Source organism: Pelodiscus sinensis, chromosome 1 (genome assembly GCF_052426305.1).
Source record: "Pelodiscus sinensis isolate ZL-2025 chromosome 1, ASM5242630v1, whole genome shotgun sequence".
NCBI lineage: Eukaryota > Metazoa > Chordata > Testudines > Trionychidae > Pelodiscus > Pelodiscus sinensis.
In genome coordinates this window covers 54,647,235-54,673,040 of record NC_143052.1, presented here as the reverse complement: position 1 = coordinate 54,673,040, position 25,806 = coordinate 54,647,235, and the positions used below count along the sequence as shown (strand labels likewise).

Sequence of the window (25,806 nt, the reverse complement as noted above, 5' to 3'; positions counted from 1 at the left end):
CCTCTTGTGATTGTAGAAACTGTCACACTACACAGCCGTGCATACCAGAAATAACAACGCTGCCATGGCCCAGTTGAAGCTTTCAAGAGCCTAAGAGCGCCTTGAACAGAAAGTCCTAAACCTGAGACAGAACTCACCACTTCAGGATATTAGAATGAGCCAAAGACTTGCTGAGTTCAGAACATGATGTTAAGACTAATATTTTCAGCTAGGCTTTCCCTCAATATCACAACTGAAAAATGTGCTGTTGCTCAGCAAAAGAGAAAGGGGGAAAACGAGTGTCAAACAAAGTATATAAATAACCAATACTGGCTAATAACATGGGCTGTATCAGAGCCCTCTTTGATTAAACTCTGCAATTCAAACTGTGATGGAGTGTATACTGGACAGGGTTTGGTAGTTTGGAGAATTAAAATTCCTTCCCACGATGAGTGAAAACTTGCTCTGTCGTGCTCATATCATAGAATCACAGAACATAAGAACTGGAAGGGATTTAGAGAGGTCATTGAGTCCAGTCCCCTGCCCTCATGGCAGGACCCAGTACCATCTAAACCATCTCTGATAGATGTCTATCTAACCTGCTCTTAAATATCTTCAGAGATGGAGATTCCACAACCTCCCTAGGCAACTTATTCCAATGTTTCATCACCCTGACAGTTAAGAAGTTTTTCCTAATGCCCAACCTAAACCTCCCTTGCTGCAGCTTAAGCCCATTGCTTCTTGTCTATCCTCAGAGGCTAAGAAGAATAATTTTTCTCCCTCGTCCTTTTGAAACCCTTTTAGATACCTGAAAACTACTATCATGTCCCCTTCTCAGTCTTTTCCTTTCCAGACTAAACAAGCCCAATTTTTTCAGTCTTCCTTCATAAGTCATGTTCTCTAGACCTATAATCATTTTTGTTGCTCTTCTCTGGACTTTCTCCAGTTTCTCCACATCTTTCTTGAAATGCGGTGCCCAGAACTGGACACAATATCCCAATTGAGGTCTAATCAGTGCAGTGTAGAGCAGAAGAATTATTCCTTGTGTCTTGCTCACAATACTCCTGTTAATGCATCCCAGAACCATGTTTGCTTTTTTTTGCAACAGCATCAGACTGTTGAATCACATTTAGCTTGTGGTCCACTATGACCCCTAGATTCCTTTCTGCCGTACTCCTTCCTAGACAGTCGCTTCTCATTCTGTATGTGTGAAACTGATTGTTCCTTCCTAAATGACATGAGACATATTGGCAAAACTTCTCCAGGGAATAAACATAGAAGGAAGCTACTGGAAACAATCAGACCATATAGAAAGGGAGCATGAATGTTTTCTTTAACTTGTTGATTATTGGGTTTGGCGTCTGTTAAGAAACAGGCAATATTCTTATGACTGTTCACTCCCCCATGCTTTATGAAATGGACTTATGGACATAAATGTTCATAACTCAAAGGAGCTTTGAGCAAATTACTTCATGTAACCTGTCAATCTTCATGACTTAAGTCTTATTTTGGTAGTGTATTAGACATATACACTATGTGGAGAATGCTTCATGGGTTTTAAATGTATGAATGTAAGTAATCAAAGAAGGACTCAGGGTCCGGGCAATCATATGCAAATAGCTTTTCGTCCTTAAGTCTTAGCAGTGGTTGGTAGGAAGCAGCCCAGTGACTCCCCATGCAATAAGGGGATTCTTTAAAAAGAATAGGAAGATAGTACAGGCAGTCCCCGGGTTACGTACAGGATAGGGACTGTAGGTTTGTTCTTAAGTTGAATCTGTATGTAAGTCGGAACTGGCGTCCAGATTCAGCCGCTGAATCTGGACACCAGTTCTGACTTACATACAGATTCAACTTAAGAACCCCAGGCGTCCCCAAGTCAGCTGCTGCTGAAACTGATCAGCAGCTGATTCCAGGAAGCCTGGGGCAGAGCAACTCTGCCTCCGGCTTCCTGTAGTCAGCCGCTGGTCAGTTTCAGCAGCGGCTAACTTGGGGACGCCTGGGGTAGAGCAGCTCGGGTGCTGCTGGGTTGGTCCAGTAGTGCGGCCGCTCCTCGGCGGTACTGGAGCAACCCAGCAGCACCCCAGCTGCTCTGCCCCAGGCGTCCTGATTCAGCCACTGCTGAAACTGATCAGCAGCAGCTGAATCAGGACTCCTGGGGCTGAGCAGCTGGGGTGCTGCCGGGTTGGTTCAGTAGCACCAAGGAGCGGTGCTGCGGGACCAACCGGCAGCGCCCCACCTGCTCTACCACAGGCCCCGGGCTTTGCTCCACATCTCCCTGGTCTGCTGGGGGGGCACTAGCTGTGTCCCCCCCCAGCAGACCAGGGAGACGCTGAGCAAAGCGGCGCAGGACCCGGGGCCGGACCCGCGGCCGCTTCCAGATCAGCTGGAAGTGCCGCGGGTCCGGCCCGGGTCCTGCGCGGCTTTGGTCAGCGTCTCCCTGGTCTGACGCTGAGCAAAGCCGCGCAGGACCCGGCCCGACCCGCGGCACTTCCAGCTGATCTGGAAGCAGCCGCGGGTCCGGCCCCGGGTCCTCCGCCGCTTTGCTCCCCGTCTCCCTGGTCTGCTGGCTCCCGCAGCAGACCAGGGAGACGGGGAGCAGCTTTTCTCGCCCCAGAGGAGGCGGGCGGCGGGACCAGGCGTCCCGCCGCTCGAGTCTTCCGGGGCGAGAAAATCCCCGTTCGTAACTGCGGATCCGACATAAGTCGGATCCGTGTAACTCGGGGACTACCTGTAGTCTTTTGTCTATGGTTTGATGGTCATACCAGAGGCAGGTGAACTAATACACCAGGGTGAGGGACAGCCCTGGTTTGGAAGGCTTTGCTGGAAAAGAGACAGTTTTAGGGTGAGTTTATAATAAATTTGTGCTGAGGATTTTAGTGTTAGGATTAGCTAAGTGGTTTTTGTTACTTTTGATTTGTAACCTGCCTGTTCTCACTCATTACTACTTAAATCCTACTGCTTGTACTTAATAAAATCACTTTTACTTACTATCAAGCCCAGCGTAAATAATTATCACCCGGGGGAACAACCAGTGTGTACATTCCCTTCTTCATTGTTAAAGGGGGCTTACCCAAATAATTCATTAGGGAGTTTGATCCCACTTGGGGAGTGATATCCCAGAAAGCTGGTCCAAAACTGCACTCTCCTTGGGCCTGAAGAGGTTCAATGTCTGTACTGCTTCGTGGGGGAGAGAGGAGATGACAGTGATCTCAGCTTGGTGCCTTGGTTGGGGGAGACCAGCAGAGCCGGCCCAGCAGGACCGAGCAGTGAGAAGCCCCAGAGAGCAAGAAAGGGGGTGGCAGTGGCCTTGTCAGCACCCCAGGAATCACCATAAGGAGTCGTCTATGACTTCACCCCATCACACTTCTATTCTGAGAAACTGGTTAATTTTTTCCATGTGAGTAATAGTTCTGTAGAGTTTACAAACTTCATAAGTATGTAACTATAAAAGGCCGTGAAAGCCATTTTAAAATGTAGACAGATTGACACAATACTTTACCATCTGTCCACAGCAATATTGTGAAACTGAAATACAATGCTGGACAAGATATAAAATACGTATATAACAAATGGGCAGTGGTGACTTACATGGAGTCACTCAACCACCATCTTTAGGCTCCACTGACAACATAAACCACTTGGAATAGTTTTCTTGTTAACAACTGCAGTTTATCTACAGCATATAGCTTCTGACAGCTGTTTACATAGTACCTTCTCTATACATTTAAAGGTAAGACCAAAGCATGCCCTTGGAAGAAACACTGACTAGAAGCTCATTAAAAATAAAAGAAAATTTGACTTTTTTCATTGTCCAAGGTCAGATAAATCTATATCAATAAATAAATGAAATGTACATACAATTTTTAAAAAATCATTTCAGGTTTAATAATCAGTGGTAGCTTTTAAATATGGGAAGTACATTTGTTTTTGAAAAATGTCATCTTTCTTCTAAAGAGTGTCACTTTGAAACCGCCAGCTAATTGAGGACCATATTGTGGCTCTTAGTCCTCACACAAAACTTCCTCTGAGTTCAATTTCCCAGACTTTGTTCAAAACAGAATAAACATGGAATCCTGAACTGATCAGCTACAATAGCAATTACATAGTGCCTTGCTTCTGAGGATATCAAAGAACTTTTCATGTAACCCTTTATGAAGCTTCTCAAAAGTAGGATTGTCTGTTACCCTTACATCCTGATACCACTGTACAGACCTTTGCTATTGTTTATTTCCTCTGTGATGCTCTAACCTCTCCAGGAGAGAAATGGGATACACAACTTAGTCCCATTTTATCTAAATATTTGGAAGAATGTTCCAATGACATTTTCATCACCCTCCTCTACAAAAAATAAAATTTTCAATAGGTAAATTTGGATTACCACAAGACTCTGCTCTATCAAAACTATGAACTCTGTGGGTGCAAAAGTTATCAACCTTCATTCACATTTCTAATACTTAAGGCTCTTAGGATGAAATGTCTCCATGCAGATCTAAACTTTGCCTGATGATTATCCCATATTAAATTACTTCAGGAAATCAGCCTTAACAAAAAATACAAATCCTCAGACAGATTCTCATGCTCCCCACCACTATTAGACAAAGCAAGAAAATGCAAAATTATAAAGAAAATTATGCCATCCAGTACCTCAACTAGTTCTTTTAAAATATGTATTTAATAGTCTTCCATATCTCTACAAATCACTGATATATTCTGAATGCTGCTTGATAGTTGCCTCTATTCTGCTCATGTGCTGAATTCTTATCTCACATGCCACTGTATGGTTTCTTATCTCATGGTTCTTTTTTCCTTTATCCTTCCTTTTGATGTTGGGACAGTAGGTATATCCATTTTGCAGATAGGTACGGACACAGAGATGAAATCATGGCATCATTGAAATCAGGATTAAAACTCCAACTGGCTTCATTCAGGTTAGGAATTCACCTTCAGAGTTAAACTCACTTACCAAAGACATCCAGATGTTATGGTTATGGGGATTTCATAAGTACACAGACATCAACCAAGTGGCAAGGAAGAAAGACAGACTATAGGTTCCTCACACTAATTTTTAGAAATGACTCTCGCTATCTACAAGAAAAACAACGTTCATAGCAAGAGAGTTTTTAAAGCCTACTTAGTTTGACCAAGTCCATTTAAATAAATTCTTAGCAAGCAACTTCCTCAGATACAGCTGGAAATATGTAACAGGCTTTCCATGATCATATTTTACAGTAAATATGCTGCTAACACTATTGTGAGGCAATGTTGCTGCAAAGAGAATCATTCAAAGCTTTGTTCACTTTAAGTGACACAAAATAGAACTCTAACAAATTTGTTTGTTGAACCCTTAAAAATCTCCAAGAAAAATCCTGAACTATTCAAAAAAGTTAAAGCATCCACAGGAAATTCTTAATTAAACTGATTTGCAATCAGCTGTTTCACAATTACAGGTTGGACCTCCCTGATCCGGCACCATCAGGACCTGACCGGTCCCGAACAAGAGAATTTGCCAGACCAGGGGAGGTCTCCTGTCACCAGCCCCCAAGCACATTGTCAGGCTTCCCCAACAGGCACCCTGTCTCCCCCTCCCCCAACCTGGTTGGGCTACTTGCTCAGATGCTGCCAGCTCCCTGGGCTTCACAGGCTCTGACTCCTGACATGGAGGTCCAGTCCTGTTTGCCTTGGGCTGCTGAAGGCTCTGGGTCCCAGTGCCATGCTTCAGGGGACTGCCACAGGGCTCTGTCCCAGTACTCATGGCGCTGCCATGGGACTCCAGCACTGGCCCCGCACTGCTGCAGAGTTGCAACGAGGCTCCGGCCCCAACCACACGCACCCAGGGGCTACTGCAGGGCTCCAGCCCCGTGCTGACACAGGCTGCTAGGAGACTCCGACCCCAGGCTACTGCGGGCTGCCACAGCCAGAGAGACTCCAGCCCCAGGCCTGCACTGTCTCCAGCTGAGCTGCCTACCTTGTTTTCCCTAGCCCCGGCTGATCCTCCTGCCCTTAGGCTTCCGGGCTCTCTGGTCCAGGAGCATCCATGGTCCTGCTGGACCACAGAGGTTGCCAGACCAGAGAATGATGGTTTTCAGAGGTGTAACTTTCTAAGGGTATGTCTACATTGCAACATTAGTTCAAAATGACTAGTGCTATTCCAAAATAACTTAATCCACATCTACACAGCAGGCAGTTATTTTGAAATAGCGTCAAAATACTGTCAAACTGGAGGACTTCTTACTCTGACTCCTGTAACCCTCATTGTACAAGGAATAAGGAAAGTCGGAGGAAGAGTGCTCTACTTCGAAAGAAGTGCTGTGTAGATGCTCCCTATTTTGAAATAAGTTATTTCAAAATAAGATATGCAGCTGACGTAGCTCAATTTGTGTAGCTTATTTCGAGTTAAGCCTTGCAGTGTAGATGCACCCTAACTGTATACCAAAGTCCACAAAGCAAATAGCAACTAAAACCCAAGAAATGCAATATGACCCATTGGAATTATTACGTGTATTTGTTCTAATCAGTCATGACAATCCTCCCCATTCTCAAACCATCTAGCCTAAAATTCTCTTTTCACACTCCCACATAGTAAAAATTGGCTATTACAACATGCTTTTGAGATCATAAAAATCTAAGAAAGTTAGATGTGAGCTGACACACAAATATCCAGCAGGGAATATCCTCAAAATATTTGGGAACTCTGAACCAGCAGGCAGGCACCAAATGTTGGTGATGTTGAGCAGATGGTACTTTCAAAATGTTTAGAAAGAGGGTCCTGGCCCTGCATTAGAATTACCAAGAATGGCAATGGAGAAGAAGCAAAGGAGATACTTATCAATAGAATGGAGATCTTAATGGCAAACTCATCATGTGTTTTGAGGTGGCATGAGTAGCAAAAAAAATATCAGTATGACCAAATGCCTAAGAATAATGGACAGGGGGATGGCTCAGGAAGGAAAAATACACCATAGCACAGGCCATCCCTCTGTCCTTCTATACAATTATGCCATTACTGGTGCACTATTCTCATCTGGATCAGCCTCCACTGCCATTAGTACCCTTTATGTGTGTCAGTAATTTGTATTTCTTCTTTAACCATTTTCTTATCCTGTGAGTGATATGAAGCAATGTAGACAAACACTACACCCCTCTGGGGAAAGGCAGCCCCGACTCTGCCCCTGGCTGCCAGGCAGGGCCAGGCTGAGGCCATGGTGTGGCAGCCCCAGGTCTGTCCGCTCAGGCAGCTGGGGACGGCCAGGCCAAGGCTGCACCAGTCCTGGTTCTCCCCCCGGCTGCTGGGGAAGGCAGAGGTCACAGTGTGGCAACCCCGACACTCCCCCCAACTACTGAACTGAGGCTGCAGCATGGTAGACCTGGTTCTCCCCCCTCCAGCCACCAAGGAAGGCCTGGCTGAGGCTGCACAAGGCCCAGCTCTCCCCCTGGCCACCAGGGAGGGCTGGGCCAAGGCCACAGTTCAGCGACCCTGACTCTCCACCTGGCCATTGGGAAAGGCTGGGTTGGAAGTGGGTGGGTCTTGGCTCCAGGGGGGATGGAAGGGGCGGGGCTGGGCTTTCACCACCCATGCCTACCATCCCCCCCCCCCCCCCCAACATATATATTTATGGAGAAAATAAAGACAAAAATTATAACTGAATGCTAATCATTTTGAGACTTTTAAATGAAATACAAAAGCATGCCAATGTTTTATACAGCTTCATAAAGTAAAGATAGTAAGAGAAAATATACAAATGAAGAATCAGAGAGACAGGCAGATGGCTTCTAACCAGTAGTAATCAGGCCCCCGCACACACATATTGCGCCTGGAACGTATCTGCAATGTTCTCAAAGTTTAAAATTTAACAGAGAGACTTGTACAGAGAAATTGGCAGAAAATATTTGTATATAAATTTGCTACAACATGCTCATTCAACATATTGCCATTATCCAATGTTCAGAGTCCACGCAAACAGGTTAAACCAGTTAAAACTCAAACTGAATTTCAACAGATTCCAGAGAAAATCCTAAAAAATTCTAACACTTTTCTTACAAACTTTTTACACATTTTAACATGTAAAATCTTGAAATGAACAGCTAAGTGATCAAGCCAGCTCCCAGCTGCAAAACAATCTTTTGTTGCAAGCTCTTGGGGGCAGAGCCAGTATTTTCCTAGCTACAACGGGGATATCCATCCTGATTGGCACTTTTGGATACCAGCATAGGATAAATATTAAGCTATCATCAGTAGTTCTAAGTTACCTTTCAACCAAACATTGGCCTTAGTTAGGGTCTTGTGAGAAGCATGGTTTAGTGAATGGGGTACTGAACTGGAACTCAGTAAGCTTTCTCCCACTGACTTGCTGTCATTAGGTAGGTCATTTTAACTATTTTATGCCTCCATTTCCTACTCTCATCCTTTGTGTCTTTTACGTGTAGACTGTAAACTCTTCAAGGCAGGGACGGTCTCTTATTTGGTTACAGAGTCTAGTACAATGATCTTGCACGAAGACCCTGGTGATACATTTAATACAAGTGATTTCATGCTCCTATTCTACCCCTACATTATTTTGGAGGAAACCTCATCAGCCCCCTTAGATCTCACAATTATCCCCTATTACTTGGCTTGGGAAGTATAAGTATAAGTATATATTTCAACAGTGTGTAATGCACAGAAGATGTAAAACACTAACTGAAGAAGTATCAATGTAAAAGACTGTAATTGTGAAATTACCACAGAACTTCCATTTCTATAAGGTATGGATGTGCAGAGGAGGACTCACATTTATAATTTTCTGTCTTGATAGTTCTTAACGTGAAAGAGCAGCAAGGCTGTGGAGTTTTGAGACCCTAAGGGTAGGTGAAAAGGCACTTAAGAGTTATAAGAGTGCTTCTCCAGCACTCAGACATATCTTACATATTAATTCCTGGAAATCGTGTTGACTTTCTTTTTAATCCTGATCTACAGCATACGGTGTAGTTACTAAAATAAAATGTTCCTGCATAAATCAAAGCTGCACTCTGATTGAGTATTCTCACCCTGAGACCACCTATCTCACTGAGAAACTGAACCAGTCTGGAAAATGGAAAAAATATAAATATTCTAATGATGTCTTCATTTCCCATCAGCCCTGCTACACTAATCTCTCCAGAGCTAAATTTGACCTCACTACAAACAGCATCAAAATAACATGCCTCATTGTGTTTGCATGGATTTCCTCAGCAAACACACTTTGCTTTATTTACTGTATCTATAAATATGGTAGTGCACACACATCCCACATTATCAGGTAGTCCAGCATCTGAAAGGTGAGATACAATAGTAGGATTGCTTTCCTTTTATGAATATAAATTGACCTAGCTGATCCACATATGTCAGTGAGCCACTGTTCATCCTCATTCAATTCATATCCCTGACAGACTAACTTGTTCCACGCTCTTCCACCACAGTGCAGATGAAGAGACCTGGTCTAGAAATTACAAGATTGTACAATTTTAAAGGATAGAATTAAGTTAAGAATTAATATCTATGTAAGCTTGCTTTAATAGATCAATTACTACCCAGCATCTAGTTTTAAGTCAGTGTCATAAATAGGATGTTATGGTAGCTGTTACTAGCAGTTCCTTAACTGGAACATCTGGGCAAAAACATACTTACTGTCATGTGGGCACCTAGTTGCATAAATATTGGATCAAAAATAGAAACTAGTTTTCAAATCCATGCAGGACCAGAAATGGTATCACCAGACAATACGTTAGCAGTGACATTTTCCAAACAATGCAGTATACAAAAGCTAGGAGCTGACTGCTCATTACTCCCATCAAAAACTAACTCGAATTCTACTAGGTATTCCATTTTATCTGGCAAATACCAGAGGAAAAATGAAAGTGTTAGTTTATTTTCTACCTTTGCCATTAATGACCACAAACACTGCAACTCAGCAGTAGAATAGATACAGATAAATAAAGGGAAGGATTCTTTTTGAATCCTTTAATAAAACCCAGCCACTTTGTCTTGTTTTGGATTGTGCTAGTATATACTACTACTGAATGTCACTGCAGGAAAGATTTTGAAAATGTTCTATCTTAAAAAAGAGGTAGCCTTTTCCCTCATATACCTACAGTCATCATTTAAGAAAGCTCTGGTCTCTTTTACAGAACAATCTGAATTCCTTATTCCTGAGCACTGTAAAGAAGGACAAGACCTACTGCACTCTCCATGTTATATTTTCAGATCAGCAATTCACAGCTGTGGAGAGTTTTGAAAAAATGTTGCTTTGCTTTTCCTCTGTACTGTAACTATAAGGAAAACCTAATGAAGAAATTATGGCTAACTACTGAACTAAAGGAAAGTGTTCCACCTAGAGACCATCTTCATGAGTCAAAGCAGCTGACAGGTTATCTGCAAAAGGACATTATTTTAGGATTGAATGTGGTTGCTAGTTTGTGGTAAAAAATGAAATGGAGGTATTGCCCTCACTGGTAATTAACAATGTTAATCTTCTTTTTCCTCTCTATGGTGATAAAAAGAGTCATTTTTATATTTAATTAATGCAGAGGATCATTTTGGAAACTGGCTAATGAGGCTCTGATCACATTACCATGAAAATGTGCATTACCACTGCAACTGAGGAGGCTGTTTCATGTGTAGAGAATCTACTTTGTAATTAGCCCACTGTGAAATGAATCACGTCAAGAAAAACTCTGAGGGAAGCAGTAGGCAATGGGCACTTAGCTACTGCTGTGCCAATAGACCACCAACATTCTAAGCTGTTTTCTCCTCACTATTGCCTGTCATCAGCATTGCAGTCCAAAACTGTAAGTGTTCAGCCTATGTCAACAGCAGTGTGTCAGACAGAGCTTGGACAAATTAGAGAGTGTGAGAGAACAGATGCTAAAAGGCATTAAAACTTTAGTTTGCCATATTTTGCAATTCCACAAGCAAACAAAAAGCCTAAAATCAAATACTGACTCAACAGTGCTGTGCAAAATTATGAGCTATTATGTTAAATGCTAATTTCTTCTTTTTTCCCTTACCCTGAACATGCTGGAAACATTTAGAAGCACACTGCTATGCTAATATTCCTGCTGCTGGGGACAGACACAGATAACTACAAGGTATTAACATCACTGCCTAGTTATAAAGAGAAATAACACAAAGAATGCATAAACAAAAGCTAAGGTAAACTTCAGTTCTTAAAGCTATTGCATTTCAAAAATACAAATGAACTATTCTGGTTTTGTTTTAAATCAAATCAATATGTTAAATTATTTAGAAAATCAAATAAACCTCTTGGCCAGCCCAGACATGCCATAAAACTTTCTTCCATAAGTTAGATCTACCTGAGATCACAGACCTATTAAATCTCTGCATATGCAGAGGCACCAGTGTAATACTGATTTGAAATCACAATTCTATTATCAAGCCTAAGGGCTCCCTTAAACCATTACATATATGATTAAACAAGAGTGCTGTTCTATGACTGATATCTTGCCAGAAGATGCACAAAAATGTTAAAAGTATCCCACAGGAAGTCATCTGAAGGGGGAGTGGCAAAGAAGCAAAAAACAACAGTCATCTGAAAATAATTTAAAAAACAACCAATTTCACTAACAATTTTCACAGGGAAAAAAGAGCATCTCTTTTTACTTACTATCTTTAAAGGAGTACAATTTCTTACTCTGGAGTCACTGGCAATATCCTCTGCACTCACCTGTGAAACTTCATAGAGCAGTTTGTAGTGTTCCTCTCTTTTCTGAAAAGTGCAGAGATTGCAGCCCATTCTAACAAGCAAAGCAAGAGCAAGGCTTCTAATTTCCCCAGAACTGAAAGGCAAATGCACTGACAGGGAATCACCCTCCACACTTGACTACTGTTTTTCATCAGTCACTCCAGCACAGAAACACAGACACACCACTGTTAGCTGGAAGCACAAGCCCCGGTAGTGTGTAGCAGCATGCTCTTCTTCCTTTTCCCTAAGTATCTTACACTCACATATACACACAGAGTTTCGACTCAGTTCATGGCAACACTCCCCCTGTCTCTGCATCAGTGCACATGACTACACAGATTCTAACTCATGAATATTAATAGAGACTCATTGATTATTTATGACAGAACGTGTTAGCAGGGAGGGGTGTCATTGCTGCTATTGATGACAGATGAATATTCACTAATTAAGAAGCAAATGTAGTGTGGTTAAACAAAATTCACTTGTGTCAATACTATCTCTGTTTATTAAGGTTAGAGAGATTAAACAGGATATTTCAAAGAGGAATACACACTTGCCCTTTAATTTTACCAGTGATCATGAGACTAGTTCAGAAGTAAGAATTTCTGAGGCACAAAATCAGTTCCTAACTTAGGTCTCCACCTTATGAAACAAGAATCACTAAATTTATTTCAAAAATGCATTTTAAAAAGTGATTGCGATAACTTATGTTGTTTAATATCTAAATCACACAAAAAAAGGAAGAAGACAAAACAAACCCATATGGCTGTATTAATTCACTTTTGACACCACCAAATCTAATTGAAATTGCCAGTATTAAGACACGAAGAAAGGATGCCATAACTATGAATCTATAATGTGTGGGCGTGATTACATAATATGTAGATATTATGCATATATGATTAGACATATAATGTAAATATGTACACACAGAGTGGTCACATTAAATGTATATTTACACTTTATATGCTTACCCTGTACGTACACAGCATACATAGTTAAATAGCAATTATAGTAAATCTTATCAAGCCCAATTTTTTAGGAAAAGGAACAGACACATCCTCTTGGACTTTTAAAAATTCAAAAGATTCTATCATATCAGGCCAACATGCCTAATTTTATTGTTTGCAAATTAGATTTTAATAGCCCTACCGTTCTCAGTGAGTAGGTAAAGGCAAGGATGCATTTAAAATTAAACCTACCTGTTAAATGCTAAAGGCAATGGAAGTCATATATCTAGTTCCATAAGCTCCCTAATTCATATGTTTTACAACATGTAATTAGTTTCTTAAAGATAAAAAAATCCTTATTGTAGCAAATCTAGAATCCTTAAAAAAATAGAACAAAATGACCAAGATTTCTTTTGTTTCTACTCTGCCTCATCTAGAACCTCCATTAATTAAGAATTATGTCCTCATTCCAAAGCATCTTTAAACTGGACAGGATAGCAGGTGGGCTCCAAAGCAAAAATAATTATTCTGAAACCAATGAAACCAGTTTAGGTAAGATTAACACTGGGCCCTGAAGATTTTTAATTCTAATCACTGATGTGAAGCTATGTTTTTGGTACAATTTCCTAAAAGTGCTTTGTCAAATATTTAAAATCAATAACAGGAAATGATTCTAATGAGTACTAATTGTTAACAAATTGGCTTTGCATCTAGCGGCACCTCACACACCACCAACGCAGAGTAGTAAGTAGATCAACAATCATCTGCTGCTTATCAGTCCTTTCCCTTGGGATGTAATAATCCGATTTTCTGGGCCTTAATTTTACCTAACTGGCTGGATGAAAGCCAAGCAGAGAGACCTACATGAAAACAGCATCATTATTGTAAGCACTAAAAAGTTTGCTAGGACCTCTATGTGAATTATAGGCGAACTGACACTAAACCTTGATTAAATTCAACTTTTTAAAATAAATGGATAATGCAGAAAGAAAACAAATCATGACCATATTTGGAGTAGATACTTCTTACACTAGCTCCATACATTGTCATGCAACGCAACTGCAATATCTGTTTTCAAGCATAGGTGGACCCAAGCTGTCAAGTTTGTAGTTGAACTTTCCCAAAATTCCAGGGGCTAAGGGATGGTCGCCTTTTTGTTCAATAGTATCAGCTTCTCTCCATGGAATGATCTTCCTGCTGAGAGGTTCATATACATGAAGCAATCATTCAAGGTTTCTACATTGCAGAGCTGTAGAAAAATTCTCAGAAGTGTAAATTCTGAACTTAAGAAAGTCAGATCAAGGAATTAGATGATAATCATTCAAGGACGATCATACTATCTTTTGATGAAAGTGTTTTCCTCTTCTTCAGCCACCATAACTTCTTCCCGTGATACACACAGGTTCAGAAAGCTAAACAGAAAAATGATAAAAGAAGCCATAATTTACCCTGTCTTATTTTTTAATCCCTTGCAAATATTACTGTAGTTTTAACATATTGCTACAGGATTTCTTTTTTGTAATTACCAGAAACAAAAAAATAAAACACCATATAAAATAAGCAATGGAAAACTATAATCTTCTATTTGTTCCCCTGGCTGCCCCTTTTTTCATTACTAGCCCTTTGATTCTTTTGCTTCCTTCTCAGGAACCGACAAACTTCTCCACCCATTTATGAAGTGTTTGCCCTTTGCACATACATACAAGAAAGCTTCTACCTTCTGCTTTTATATCCATATAATGGGTATAGTATGCAGGGCTGAAGAATTTATTTTAGAAAGAAAGGAATATTTTAGGATCCTTGAATTCCATCAAAAATTGCTGTTTTGGTTTTACTAAGCTTGGTGCATCAGAATGTGAAACTTAAGGCAAAACTTAATCCAACTAATGATTACACTGAAATATGTTATGCACTTCTGTCAGGTTGAATTTGATGTTAGGAAGAAAATAATCTCTAGCTTTCTTTTTAATCCTCACCCACATCAAATCTGTAGCTAAAAGGACAGAAGATATATTAAAATATAATCAAGTAATTCTTATTCTATATGTAATTCAAAGATATTTGAATTATTCAACAATCTTCTTGATTGTGGAGTTCCCCCTGCTCATCACCCTCAATGTAATGTCACTGCAAAGACTACAAAGGTTCATCACAGTTTAAAGACAATCTACGAATGTAGTAAGCCTGGGCCAAAATGGCAAGAGATTCATTTTCACTTAAGAAATACAGGGTACTACAATAGTATGCACACTCACATTTTCAAATGTCATTGTTTAAAAAGTTAGGCACCTAAAATCATATTTATGCACCTATGGGATAATAAAGGACACCTAAAATTGGTACAAAATTGCCTACATACAATGTATAAGTGCCAATTATAGACACCCATGTTTGAAAGTTTCTCTGGCTTAAAAGACTATAAATTTCCAAATGGAACCCATTCTAAAACCCCTATATGGAACCCAGATATTTTTGTAGGCTATCACACAGCAAAGAATTTTACAATGTACTGCAGAATTCTGCTGAAATTATGTAAGAGAAGCCAGTGATCCAAATTCACAGATGTATCACAGAAAGATTGTGGGTAAAAAGACTAGCAGTCAGAGCCAAAGTGTAAAGTCACAAGACAGAAATCAGGAGCCAGCAGGGTCAACATATCAGGAAGTCAAGAGTCAGGAGACAAACTGGAGGTCAGAACTATGATCCCACATGGAGGCAGGAAGCCAAGAAATCAAGCTGCAGGAAGCACAAGGCACATGGTCCAGACAAGGGTGGAGCCCAGTTGTTCAGTTTCTTATTCCTGCTCCTGGCATAGTTAGGACCAGCAGGCCAAACAGCTGCTCTTGTAGTCCAGCAATAAGACTACAGGGAAGGAATCTCAAATAGGCTGGGATTTATGAGTTCAAGGTAAGGAAACATTAATAGGCTGCCAAATGGGAAGTTGGAGTCTGACTCCTATAAACTCTGCAGAGCCAGGCTCATGGCATCACCCTCCTTTGGGAGACATAGGTCCAGGTTTCTTAGGCAAGCTGCTATGGAAGGCCAGAACCACAGTGGGAGCTTGAACACTTTCCTCTGGCTTCCAACTACATCGTCTGGGCTATAACCTCCCCAACTGATCAGGTACCATAATTTGCCCCATTCAATCTTAAGAGTCAAGGACTTGATGAACAATGTTTCTGCCTCTTCCTGTAACTCTACTGGTAGAAGTGGTGACTGGGTTCAGGGAAATGGGTTCTCAGTGTACAGTTTCAGAGGAGAGACATGGAACACAATGTAGACTCTAAGGGACTGAGGGAGTTGGAACTCCAGGATGACTGAGTTGATTTGTCACCAAAAAGCAGCACAGACTAAGGAACCAACAGTCCAATTTCTGGTAGGGTCCGTCTATACAGAGTTTTTTTGAAAGCCATACCTTTTGTCCTATTGAATAGGTGAGGTTCTATGTCTATGTTTGTCTGCATGCCTTTTGTAGTCATTCTTTACCTTTTTAAGGTGTCCCTTCATCTTCTCTTCGATGCAATAGATGAGTTCTGCTAAGTTCGAGGCAGATGGGTTGGGAGTGGGTATGTGTAGTTGTGGATGAAAGCAGGGGTGGTACCACAACTGATAAAGATGGACTGTGGCCTGTGAATGTGCAGTCTGCATTATAGCATGAGAACTCTGAATATAGTAACTGTGTACCTCAATCATCCTAGTGATGGTAGATATAATTTTGTAAGTATTGTTCAGGGATCTGATTCTTTCTGTTTCGCCATTTGATTGTGACTGATAGGCAGAGGACAAATGCACATGGACTCCTAATAAACACAGGACTGATACCAGAAGAGGGTTGTAAAATGCGGTCCCCGGTCGGAGATGATATGATCCAGGAACCATGAAGATGGACTACATTGTTTATCCAGAGTCAGGGAATTTCCTCCACAGAGAGTAAACCTGTTCAGGAAATAAAGGAAGAAATCTTAGAAAAGTAATCTATCATGGTAAAATCTACCATTGGTTGTGAAAAGTAACCTACCGCTGGTTGTGAAACCACTGGATTCTGGTAGTTCCACCACAAAGTCCAAGGAAATGGCTTCATAGGGCTGAAATGGGGTGTCCCAAGGTTGGAGATGGCCATAGGGTTTCTGGTGAAGGATCTTGGTGCAGGCACCAACTTGGCAGGGAGATAAAAAGGTCTTTTAGCATGAGGCATATTCAAGGCAACCAGAAGTAATGGTACATTAATTGTTGGGTTCTATGTCACTCTAACTGTCCTGTCATTGCACCCTTGCATGTTCTGGTGGAACCCAGATGAGGTCCTCACAAACATGACCCCCTCCTGGATGTGGTGTGGTTCTTGGCTGATGATGGCCAACTTTGGAACATTGTTTGGAATTCTGAAGACAGAGTCAGAGAAGATTAGTGAGAGCAGGTTCTGGCAGCAAGTTTCATTATGGAAGTTATGGGATTTAGAAAGTGGGCTGGATCTGGACTGCGGGTCTTGTGGTTCAGGGGCATGTATTCAGGGCAAGGCATGGACCTTTCCATTTCTGTTCCCAAGTAGAAAGTCAAGGTAAAGTTGGATTAGGAGAAGAACATAGCCCTTCAGAGCTGGTGTTGGTTCAGGCCTTAGTCTTGCATAGGTACTCCAGATTCTTGTGGTCCATTTGGACAAGATGATGAGCCTCTTACAACTACTGTTGCCATTCTTCAAATGTAGTCTTAATTGCCAGGAACTCATTTACCATGATCTCATTGTTTTGCTCACCTGGAGTGAGGTGATGGGATGCAGTGTTTGCAGCAGGTGATGGGTTACAGTCTCCCTTTTGGGAGAAAACTGCCACAATCATGAAAATAGAGGCATTGGGTTACACGGCGAAAGCTTGTGCCATGTCAGAGTATGCCAGTACTGGAGAAGTAGTGAATTGCTGAAAATCATGGTGGCCCTCAAGCAATGAGTGAAATTCGTTATTTTTTCGGAGTACAGCAGAGGCTCAGCTAGTTTTGAAAAATTCTAAATGAACCTCTGGTAAAAGTTCAAGAAACCTGAAAAGAATTGTAGGTCACATTTGTTGTGTGGGGCAAGGGAGTCCCAGTCATGAACCGACTGGCTCTTGTGCAGATCTATCTTAATGCCTTCTGAGAAGAAAATGGCACACAGGAACTCTGAAGTCTGATCAAATATGAACTTCTCTAGTTTAGCATACAGATTGTATCATCATGGTCTCTCCAGGATACTGCAGTCGTGAGTGGTCCAGATCTCTTGAAAATATCAATCTATCATCTAAATGCACGACTGTAAACTAGTCCTGTAGCACACTGAAGCACCACGGATAATGGAACAGAAGACAGCATTGGTTTATGAAGCTCCAGAACCCCTGGGAGTGCCTGTCAAACACTTGAGCAAAGAATACTGCAGGCCCTTCCTCGGGTCAAGATACTGAATGCTGTGTTCGCAGAACAGTATCCTCAGGCTGAGCTATCTTCCTTGCTTCTGCAGCTGCTGCTTGTCTGAGGTCAGCTGTGCAAATTGGGCCTGCTGTGCTTGATTATCCAACTGACTGCAGAGGGCCAATTTAGACCAGCTTCTGGTGCTTCTAGTGGCTGCAGTGGTGCTGCTGGGTCCTTCCTCCTTACATCAGGCTCGGCCATTCAGGTTAACTGTGGTCTGAACGAGCTGTCACAGCTGGATCATGGGCAGCCAGACCTAGCAGTCAGAGTTCACAGTCAAAAGACTCAAGTCAGCTGGATCAGGATAACAGGAAGTCCAAAGCAGGAGATATACGACATCTCACAACCATGAGTCAGACCAAGTCAAACTGGAGGTCAGAATCACAAAACATATGCCAGGAGTCACAATGGGTCAGGATATCAAGCCACAGGAAGCATGAGTACACAGTTCAGAACAGGGCAGAGCCTGGTAATTTGGACAACTTCCTGCTCTGCTGCTGGCTCAAGGAGAGCCAGAAGGCCAATCAGCTGCTCTAGGATTCCACCCAAGTGCAGAAGTGGAGCCCAAAACTGGGGCTAAACATCACATGTTCCTAATATGCAAACGTCAACAGGCTACTATGGAGCATGGCTGCTCTTGCAAACACAGGTTTGAGACCCGTGGGTCAACACAAGGTGAAGCTAAGTGAGTCTAATGTGTTTTAATTCACACTTTCTTCCAGATTCTTCAGCAAATAAATTTCATGAATTTAGACTCCCTTAAAGTGAGATCCACTTTTTGATATGCAATTTAAATCTCCTCAGAATTTGGCCCACAAACTGGCCAAATGGCATAATTTACATGCCAAGGTACTAAGGGAGCCCTATAACTATAAGAGGAAATGAGTGTACAAAGGTTAGGGTTGGAACACACCTATCTCCTCTAGCCCCTTGCCTTGTGATTAACCCAACCCTGAACAATGAATCAAACAAACACGCACACCATATGGTGACACAGCGGGCATCATAAAGTGAAGTACCCATCTTTAAGAAAGGGAAGAAGGACGATTCAGGTAACTATAGGCCAGTCAGTCTTACCTCAGTCCCTGGAAAAATCATGGAGGGGATCCTCAAGGAATCCATTTTGAAGCTCTTGGAAGAGGGGAAGATGATTAAGAATAGTCAGCATGGATTCATGAAGGGCAAGTTGTGCCTGACCAATCTGATTAACTTCTATGATGAGGTAACCGGCTCTGTGGATATGAAGAAGTCAGTAGATGTGATATACCTTGACTTTAGCAAGGCTTTTGATACGGTCTCCCACAACGTTCTTGCCAACAAGTTAAGGGAATGTGGGTTGGATAAATGGATGGTAAGATGGATAGAAGGCTGGCTGGAAGGTCGGGTCCAGCTGGTAGGGATCAACGTCTCAATGTCAGGATGGTGGTCAGTTTCTAGCGGAGTGCTCCAAGGATTGGGTTTAGGACCGGTTTTATTCAACATCTTTATTAACGACCTGAATGAGAGAATGGATTTCACCCTCAGCAAGTTTGCGGATGACTCTGAGCTAGGGAGAGAGGCAGACACGCTGGAGAGCAGGGATAGAGTCCAGAGTGGCTTAGACAAATTGGAGGATTGGGCCACAAGAAATCTGAGGAGGTTCAACAAGGACAAGTGTAGAGTCTTGCACTTGGGACGGAAGAATTCCAAGCATTGTTTCAGGCTGGAGACCAACTGGCTAAGTAGCAGTTCTGTAGAAAAGGACCTGGGGATTACAGTGGATGAGAAGCCGGATATGAGTCAACAGTGTGTGCCCTTGTAGCCAAGAAGGCTAATGGCATATTAGTTGCATTAGGAGGAGCATTGCCAGTCGATCCAGAGATGTGATTATTCCTCTTTACTCAGCTCTGGTGAGGCCACATCTGGAGTATTGTGTCCAGTTCTGGGCCCCCAATTTCAGGAAGGATGTGGATGCGTTGGAGAGGGTCCAGCTGAGGGCAACCAAAATGATTAGGGGGCTGGAGCATATGACCTATGAGGCGAGGCTGAGGGAGTTGGGTCTATTTAGTCTGCAGAAGTGAAGAGTGAGGGGGGATTTGATAGCAGCCTTCAACTTCTTGAAGGGTGGTTCCAAAGAGGCTGGAGAAAGGCTATTCACAGTAGTGATGGAAGGCAGAAAAAGGAACAATGGTCTCAAGTTGTGGTGGGAGAGGTCCAGGTTGGATATTAGGAAAAACTATTTCACTAGGAGGGTGGTGAAGCATTGGAATGGGTTACCTAGGGAAGTAGTGGAGTCTCCATCCCTAGAGGTGTTTAAGTCTCAGCTTGACAGAGCCCTGCCTGGGTTGATTTAATTGGGATTGGTCCTGCCTTGGGCAGGGGGCTGGACTTGATGGCCTTCTAAGGTCTCTTCCAGCTCTATGGTTCTATGATTCTATGAATGGTTGGTGTTTTTATAAAGCTAAGCCTCAGCTCACAGATCAGGAGATTGCACAATAATCTCAGTTTGTATGTTTTGGGAGAAAGGAAGTTTCTAATACTCCTGGTTGCAGAGAAAAGCTTAAAAGCATGAAGTGCACACTAAATGCTCAGAAACCTGAAGGCAAATACAAATGATCCCAAATGTATGACTTTAAAAAAAATGTTCATGGTTTCTAAGATAGGATGATGTGATTTTTGAATGCCTGGAAACAATGTGAAATGTAAAGGAGCATAAATACCATTGTAAAGCTGATGTGAAAAGGGTGGAGTACATGAGGCTGGAAGAAGGGATAAGTCCCAAGATCTTAGATTCTCTAAACTGAGCTGATTCCACTTACCTGTGTGCAGTGAGAGAAGAAATTGCCAAAGAATCTGCAAAAGATCTTTGAGAGTGTAATTCAGAGTTTGATCAAAGGCAAGGTGGGAGAAACAGCTGGAAATAAATTGCACCATATCACTCTGGAGAAGCATCAGAAAATACATTCAAGAGTGCATCATAAGTAACTGAGTGCAGGTAATGTTCACTGTGGTGCAATATTCTATGGAACATTGCTTTTATGTCCACAAAAATAAGTAAATAGAAGCTTTCTGAAAATTTGGTGTATATAACTTGAACATTTGGGGCTCACTTCTGCAAGCAAACCCAGACTTCAGGCCTGAAACTCAGTGAAACCAGACAGGGTGGCACATACACAAATTCAGTGCATCTCCTGGGGATCTCTACGTATGGGTCCCATATAGAGACCTGACTATAAATCAAATAAGCTTGTCTTGCTAGAATTATCTCTTAGGTTCAGCAACCTCCATGGGTAAAGGAGGTGGTAGAACTCTCATGAGTAACAGCAAGTCCATTCAGTATATCTTTTATTTAATGTTACATTGAAAAAATGGTCTGTGATACTAAGTCAGTAGTGCTGCCTTTTATCACATATTTCAACCGCTGGGTCACAAATAGCTGAACTCTTGCAATGCCATACCCTATACAGCCACGTCAGACTTCAGTGTGACCAGCAATCCTCAACCATGTTTGTAAGTTGGTGGGAGACTGTATGGCCATGCAGGAAAATGGAGGTCTCTGGGTGACATTTAGGGACAACACAGGGAATCTATGGCCAGCTCCCCTGCTAGGTTGGTGGAAGCTCCATGTGCTGGGTGGTGCCCTTTGTGATACTTCCTAAGTTAGTGGTTGCAGCCACAAGTAACATGAGGGCAGCTGGTCTCAGAATGTCGAGTAGGAGACCTGGATATAATAGTGGAGCTCCAGTGAGAGGCAAGGCCATAAAGAGTCAGGTGGACATGTGGGGCAGAAGTGGGGAGGGAGGGGGGAGTAGGAAAGGGCAGAGGATGGTCCCTGGGTGCCCGGGGGAAGCAGGATTCCCCTTAGTTTTATGAAGGAAAAAACACAGAAGACCGTGGTCCTTGGCCCCCTTTATCAACCACAGGAAGCAGATAGGCTCTCCTGAAGAGTGAACAGATTGACAGGAAAGTGCAAAACATGTGCTTTCAGGGTCAGCTGCCTTCTCCCTGCCCTTTATGACCTCACAGGAGGGGCAACAACAAGAACTTTATTGTGAGAAGGACACTTCCTCCCCTGTTTTAAAGTGCTAAAGGTTTTAAAGGTTAAAGCTGCTTTAACCTTGCTGATCACCACCAAGGTGACCAGGTAGTGAAGTATCTAGAGTGCCTCCATCTTCCTCAATCTCAGCTTCTGTATTGTGTCCCTCACCACAGTACAGTAAAACCTGTGTCATCTGGCACGCTCGGGGATTAGGGCATTTTGGTTATCTAAAAAGTCCAGTTATCTGAAGGTCCCCATCAACCTAAGAAAAAACAATGGACAATAATAGTAAAACTCAAGTTTTTAATATTGGTAGTTTTGTAGTGTGAGGCAGTTGGTCTCACATTTCTATTTTCGTTAAAGATGATTAGTACTTCTTAACTAAAAAATTGTTAAGCCAATCATGGTAAACCAAGCAAGGCCTGTGCGCCTGAAGATGGGACAGTATTGTGGCTGAGGACAATGCTGGTTAACAATGTTTTCTGGTTAGAGTGCCAGATAACAAAGGTTTCACTGAATGTAAAACTCAAAAAAGTCTCGACTACTATTCTGTTTCCAGTAGTGCCCACCTTGTGTTAACTGCTGTACTAATACAAATTAAATAATAGTCCTTGCCTTAAATAGTTCACATGTTCAAAGGTTAAAAATGCAATGAGTAGGAGAAATTAGTAAAGTATGTAAGTTAAGTTTTCAGCATGAGGCTCAAACGTGTCTTGATAATAGAGTGTTGTTAAAATATATTATCTTTAAACAGCTGTCCCTCCATACAGCCACTGTGAACTGGCTAAAATCTTGGACACACCACAGCAGAAGTGAGTTTTTAGGATATAAATATGGAGACATGAATGACTGGTAGTGTAAGTGAGGTACTCTAGTGAATAGAGTCTTGGAGACATTTGCCAATGCTCCACCATCAGTGTTTGCTTTCAAAACTGGTCCTCCTGCCAACTATAGATTATTGTTAAAGGATATATTCAATAAAATAAAGCTTGTCTGCCTTGCACATTCCAGATATGGAATTGTGCTTTAAAAAAATCACTCACTAACAGGAAGCTTGCTTAGACTTCAGTGGATGTCCCCTGGCATTATTCCTTTGCCCGAATATAGATGTTGTAATATGACTGCCATTCTTCATGTGACTACAGCAAACAGCAATATTTCAACACAGAAATACTTTGGGCGGGGGGGAGGGGCGGGCGGGAGGCACAGCACTTTTTAACCTTATAGGTGTCTTTTGACAACCTTCTGTCACTCTCAGATTCATCCTAAGCAGTATACATGGTTGCAAGTAAAATTTGGTTTCCAACTAATAATCTGATAGGATGATGGATGGAGGGAGGGTTAGTAGTGTGCGGTATTACAGAGAGAAACTGTACATACAATTTAAGTGTCTGACAGCTGGCTAGTTTGATTTAAAATTACAATTTGAACAGAAATCAAGTGTTTCTTGACAGTCATTAACTGGGAACCATAAAACTGCCATTAATTATGTTGCAGTCAGCAAAATGTTTTTTAATGATCTAACACTAATGCACCCCCTTCTATACAATGTCCACAGCAGCAAGGATTTACTTTATACACTGCTTTGGTTTTGTGAAGCTTACAATCACTGCCAACGCACCTGCTTTCCAGAAGATCATTAGGTAAAAATCCCAATGTAGTTCAATCAACCTGGCTTTAGTTACCTTACCGTCTGCTCTGGAAGAAAATTAATGTTATTAGATGTGTCTTTCTCTCAAGACTGGCTGGTGTTTGGTTACTGTGCCAGCTGTCTGAGAGGTGCTAGGGTCTGTTCTACCCTGACCCATCTCATTGTCTGGGTAGAGCCCAAGTCCCAACATACTACACTGACTGGAGCTTGCACCAGCTGTTACACTATTGTACAGGTACTTAAAAGGATTACAACACACTAAACCACAAGCTTGGCAGCAGATACTCTGTTATCAGATCAGAGCTCTGTAGCAGTTCTCAGGGAAACTATTACAAAACAGAGACAGCAGGTCTAAACTCAGGTATACGTGTTTTAAAAATAAAGAGAGAAAGAGAAAGAACGAGAAAAAAAGAAATTGAAAAAGTGAGGAATGTGAAAGACTCCTGCAGTCATGTGGATTGAAATTAATGAAATCCCACAATTTCTTTTAGTACAATTTCCTGTGGAAAATACAAATTAGCATAGAAAATCCTGCTTTCTGCCTGCATGGCATTTTAGATCCTCAATCTGAGATCTGATCTTTCCTCCTGAAACAAAAAGTCAAACAGGAGAGCCTGTCAACTTCAGAAAGGGAGATTTGTCACAGCTCAGTAATTCTAAGAGGTTGATTGTCTGTCTGTTCCTTTGGTTCAGATAGCAGTGGTCCCATTGACACCTACAGACCATCTAGACCACACAACTTTGGTGTACCAACTGCATTTCTACCCGCACTTCAGTGCAGTGTTATTGCAATGTATCAATATTTCCTCTTTGCCAGGACTGACCACAAGAAGCACACATTAAAAACTACTCTCTTTTATATAGCAGCCTAACTATGAAATTTTCTACAGAAAAGAAGCAATTGGACGACAGGCAATACAGAAAGTAAATTTAATCATATAAATTTACTAATATTCTGCATATAAATTGTTTTAAATTCTGTCTTTCTGTAACATCCTTAGCTTTTGTTCACAAAGCTTCTGTTTTATAATCCTATTTTGACTATTCTTCCTAGTCCTAAACTGTAATGGGAAAAGTAGTCTTATATTTAAATAAATATTATTTATGCATGGGCAATGGCAACTTGGTTTATGTAGTAAATAGCCTTAATACTCTGTTATCACATTTGCCATTACACACTGAAGTCAGACAGTGCTATTGCCTAGAATAAAAATACAGGCAGTCCCCGAGTTACGCGGATCCGACTTATGTCGGATCCGCACTTACGAACAGACCAGGGGGACGGGGAGCAAAGCGGCGGAACACGCGGGCGGCGGGCAGCCCAGACGCAGAGGGATGGGGAGCAAAGCAGAGCAAAGCCCTGGAGCCCGAGGGCAGCAGGACAGCCAGGGCACGTCTGGGCTGACCCGCTGGCCCCGTGCTCCGCGGCTTTGCTCCGGGCGCCTGTGGTACAGCAGCTGGGGCGCTGCCGGTTGGTCCCGTAGCGCCGCTCTGGGCGCTACGGGACCAACCCGGCAGCACCCCAGCTGCTCTGCCCCAGGCGTCCTGATTCGGCCACTGCTGGTCAGTTTCAGCAGCAGCTGAATCAGGACGCCTGGGGCAGAGCAGCTTGGGTGCTGCTGGGTTGGTCCAGCGGCGGCGCTACTGGACCAACCCAGCAGCACCCCAGCTGCTCTGCCCCAGGCGTCCCCAAGTCAGCCGCTGCTGAAACTGACCAGCGGCTGACTATAGTAAGCCTGAGGCAGAGTTGCTCTGCCCCCGGCTTCCTGGAATCAGCCGCTGATCAGTTTCAGCAGCAGCTGACTTGGGGATGCCTGGGGTTCTTAAGTTGAATCTGTATGTAAGTCAGAACTGGCGTCCAGATTCAGCCACTGTTGAAACTGATCAGTTTCAGCAGCGGCTGAATCTGGACGCCAGTTCCGACTTACATACAGATTCAACTTAAGAACAAACCTATAGTCCCTATCTTGTTCGTAACCCGGGGACTGCCTGTATAACACTATTTTTTTCATTAACAGATATTCTTTATCTCTCTTTATCTCTAAGACCAAAGGTAAT

The 25,806-nt window shown here is 42.3% G+C and overlaps 1 protein-coding gene across 2 annotated transcripts in view; it reads right to left on the bottom strand.

Moving 5' to 3' along the window:
* Positions 1-25,806, bottom strand: part of PDZRN4 (PDZ domain containing ring finger 4) — a 399,535-nt gene that overhangs the window by 150,250 nt on the left and 223,479 nt on the right. Inside the window, exon 1 of one of the 2 annotated variants that reach the window (XM_006120970.5) lies at positions 11,679-14,056. The exons of the other annotated variant lie outside the window; for it this stretch is intronic. Coding sequence (XP_006121032.2) covers positions 11,679-11,747 — 69 coding nt within the window. The 5' untranslated portion in view covers positions 11,748-14,056. Of the gene's footprint in view, positions 1-11,678; positions 14,057-25,806 lie in introns of those variants that run through there. 2 annotated transcript variants of the gene reach the window in all.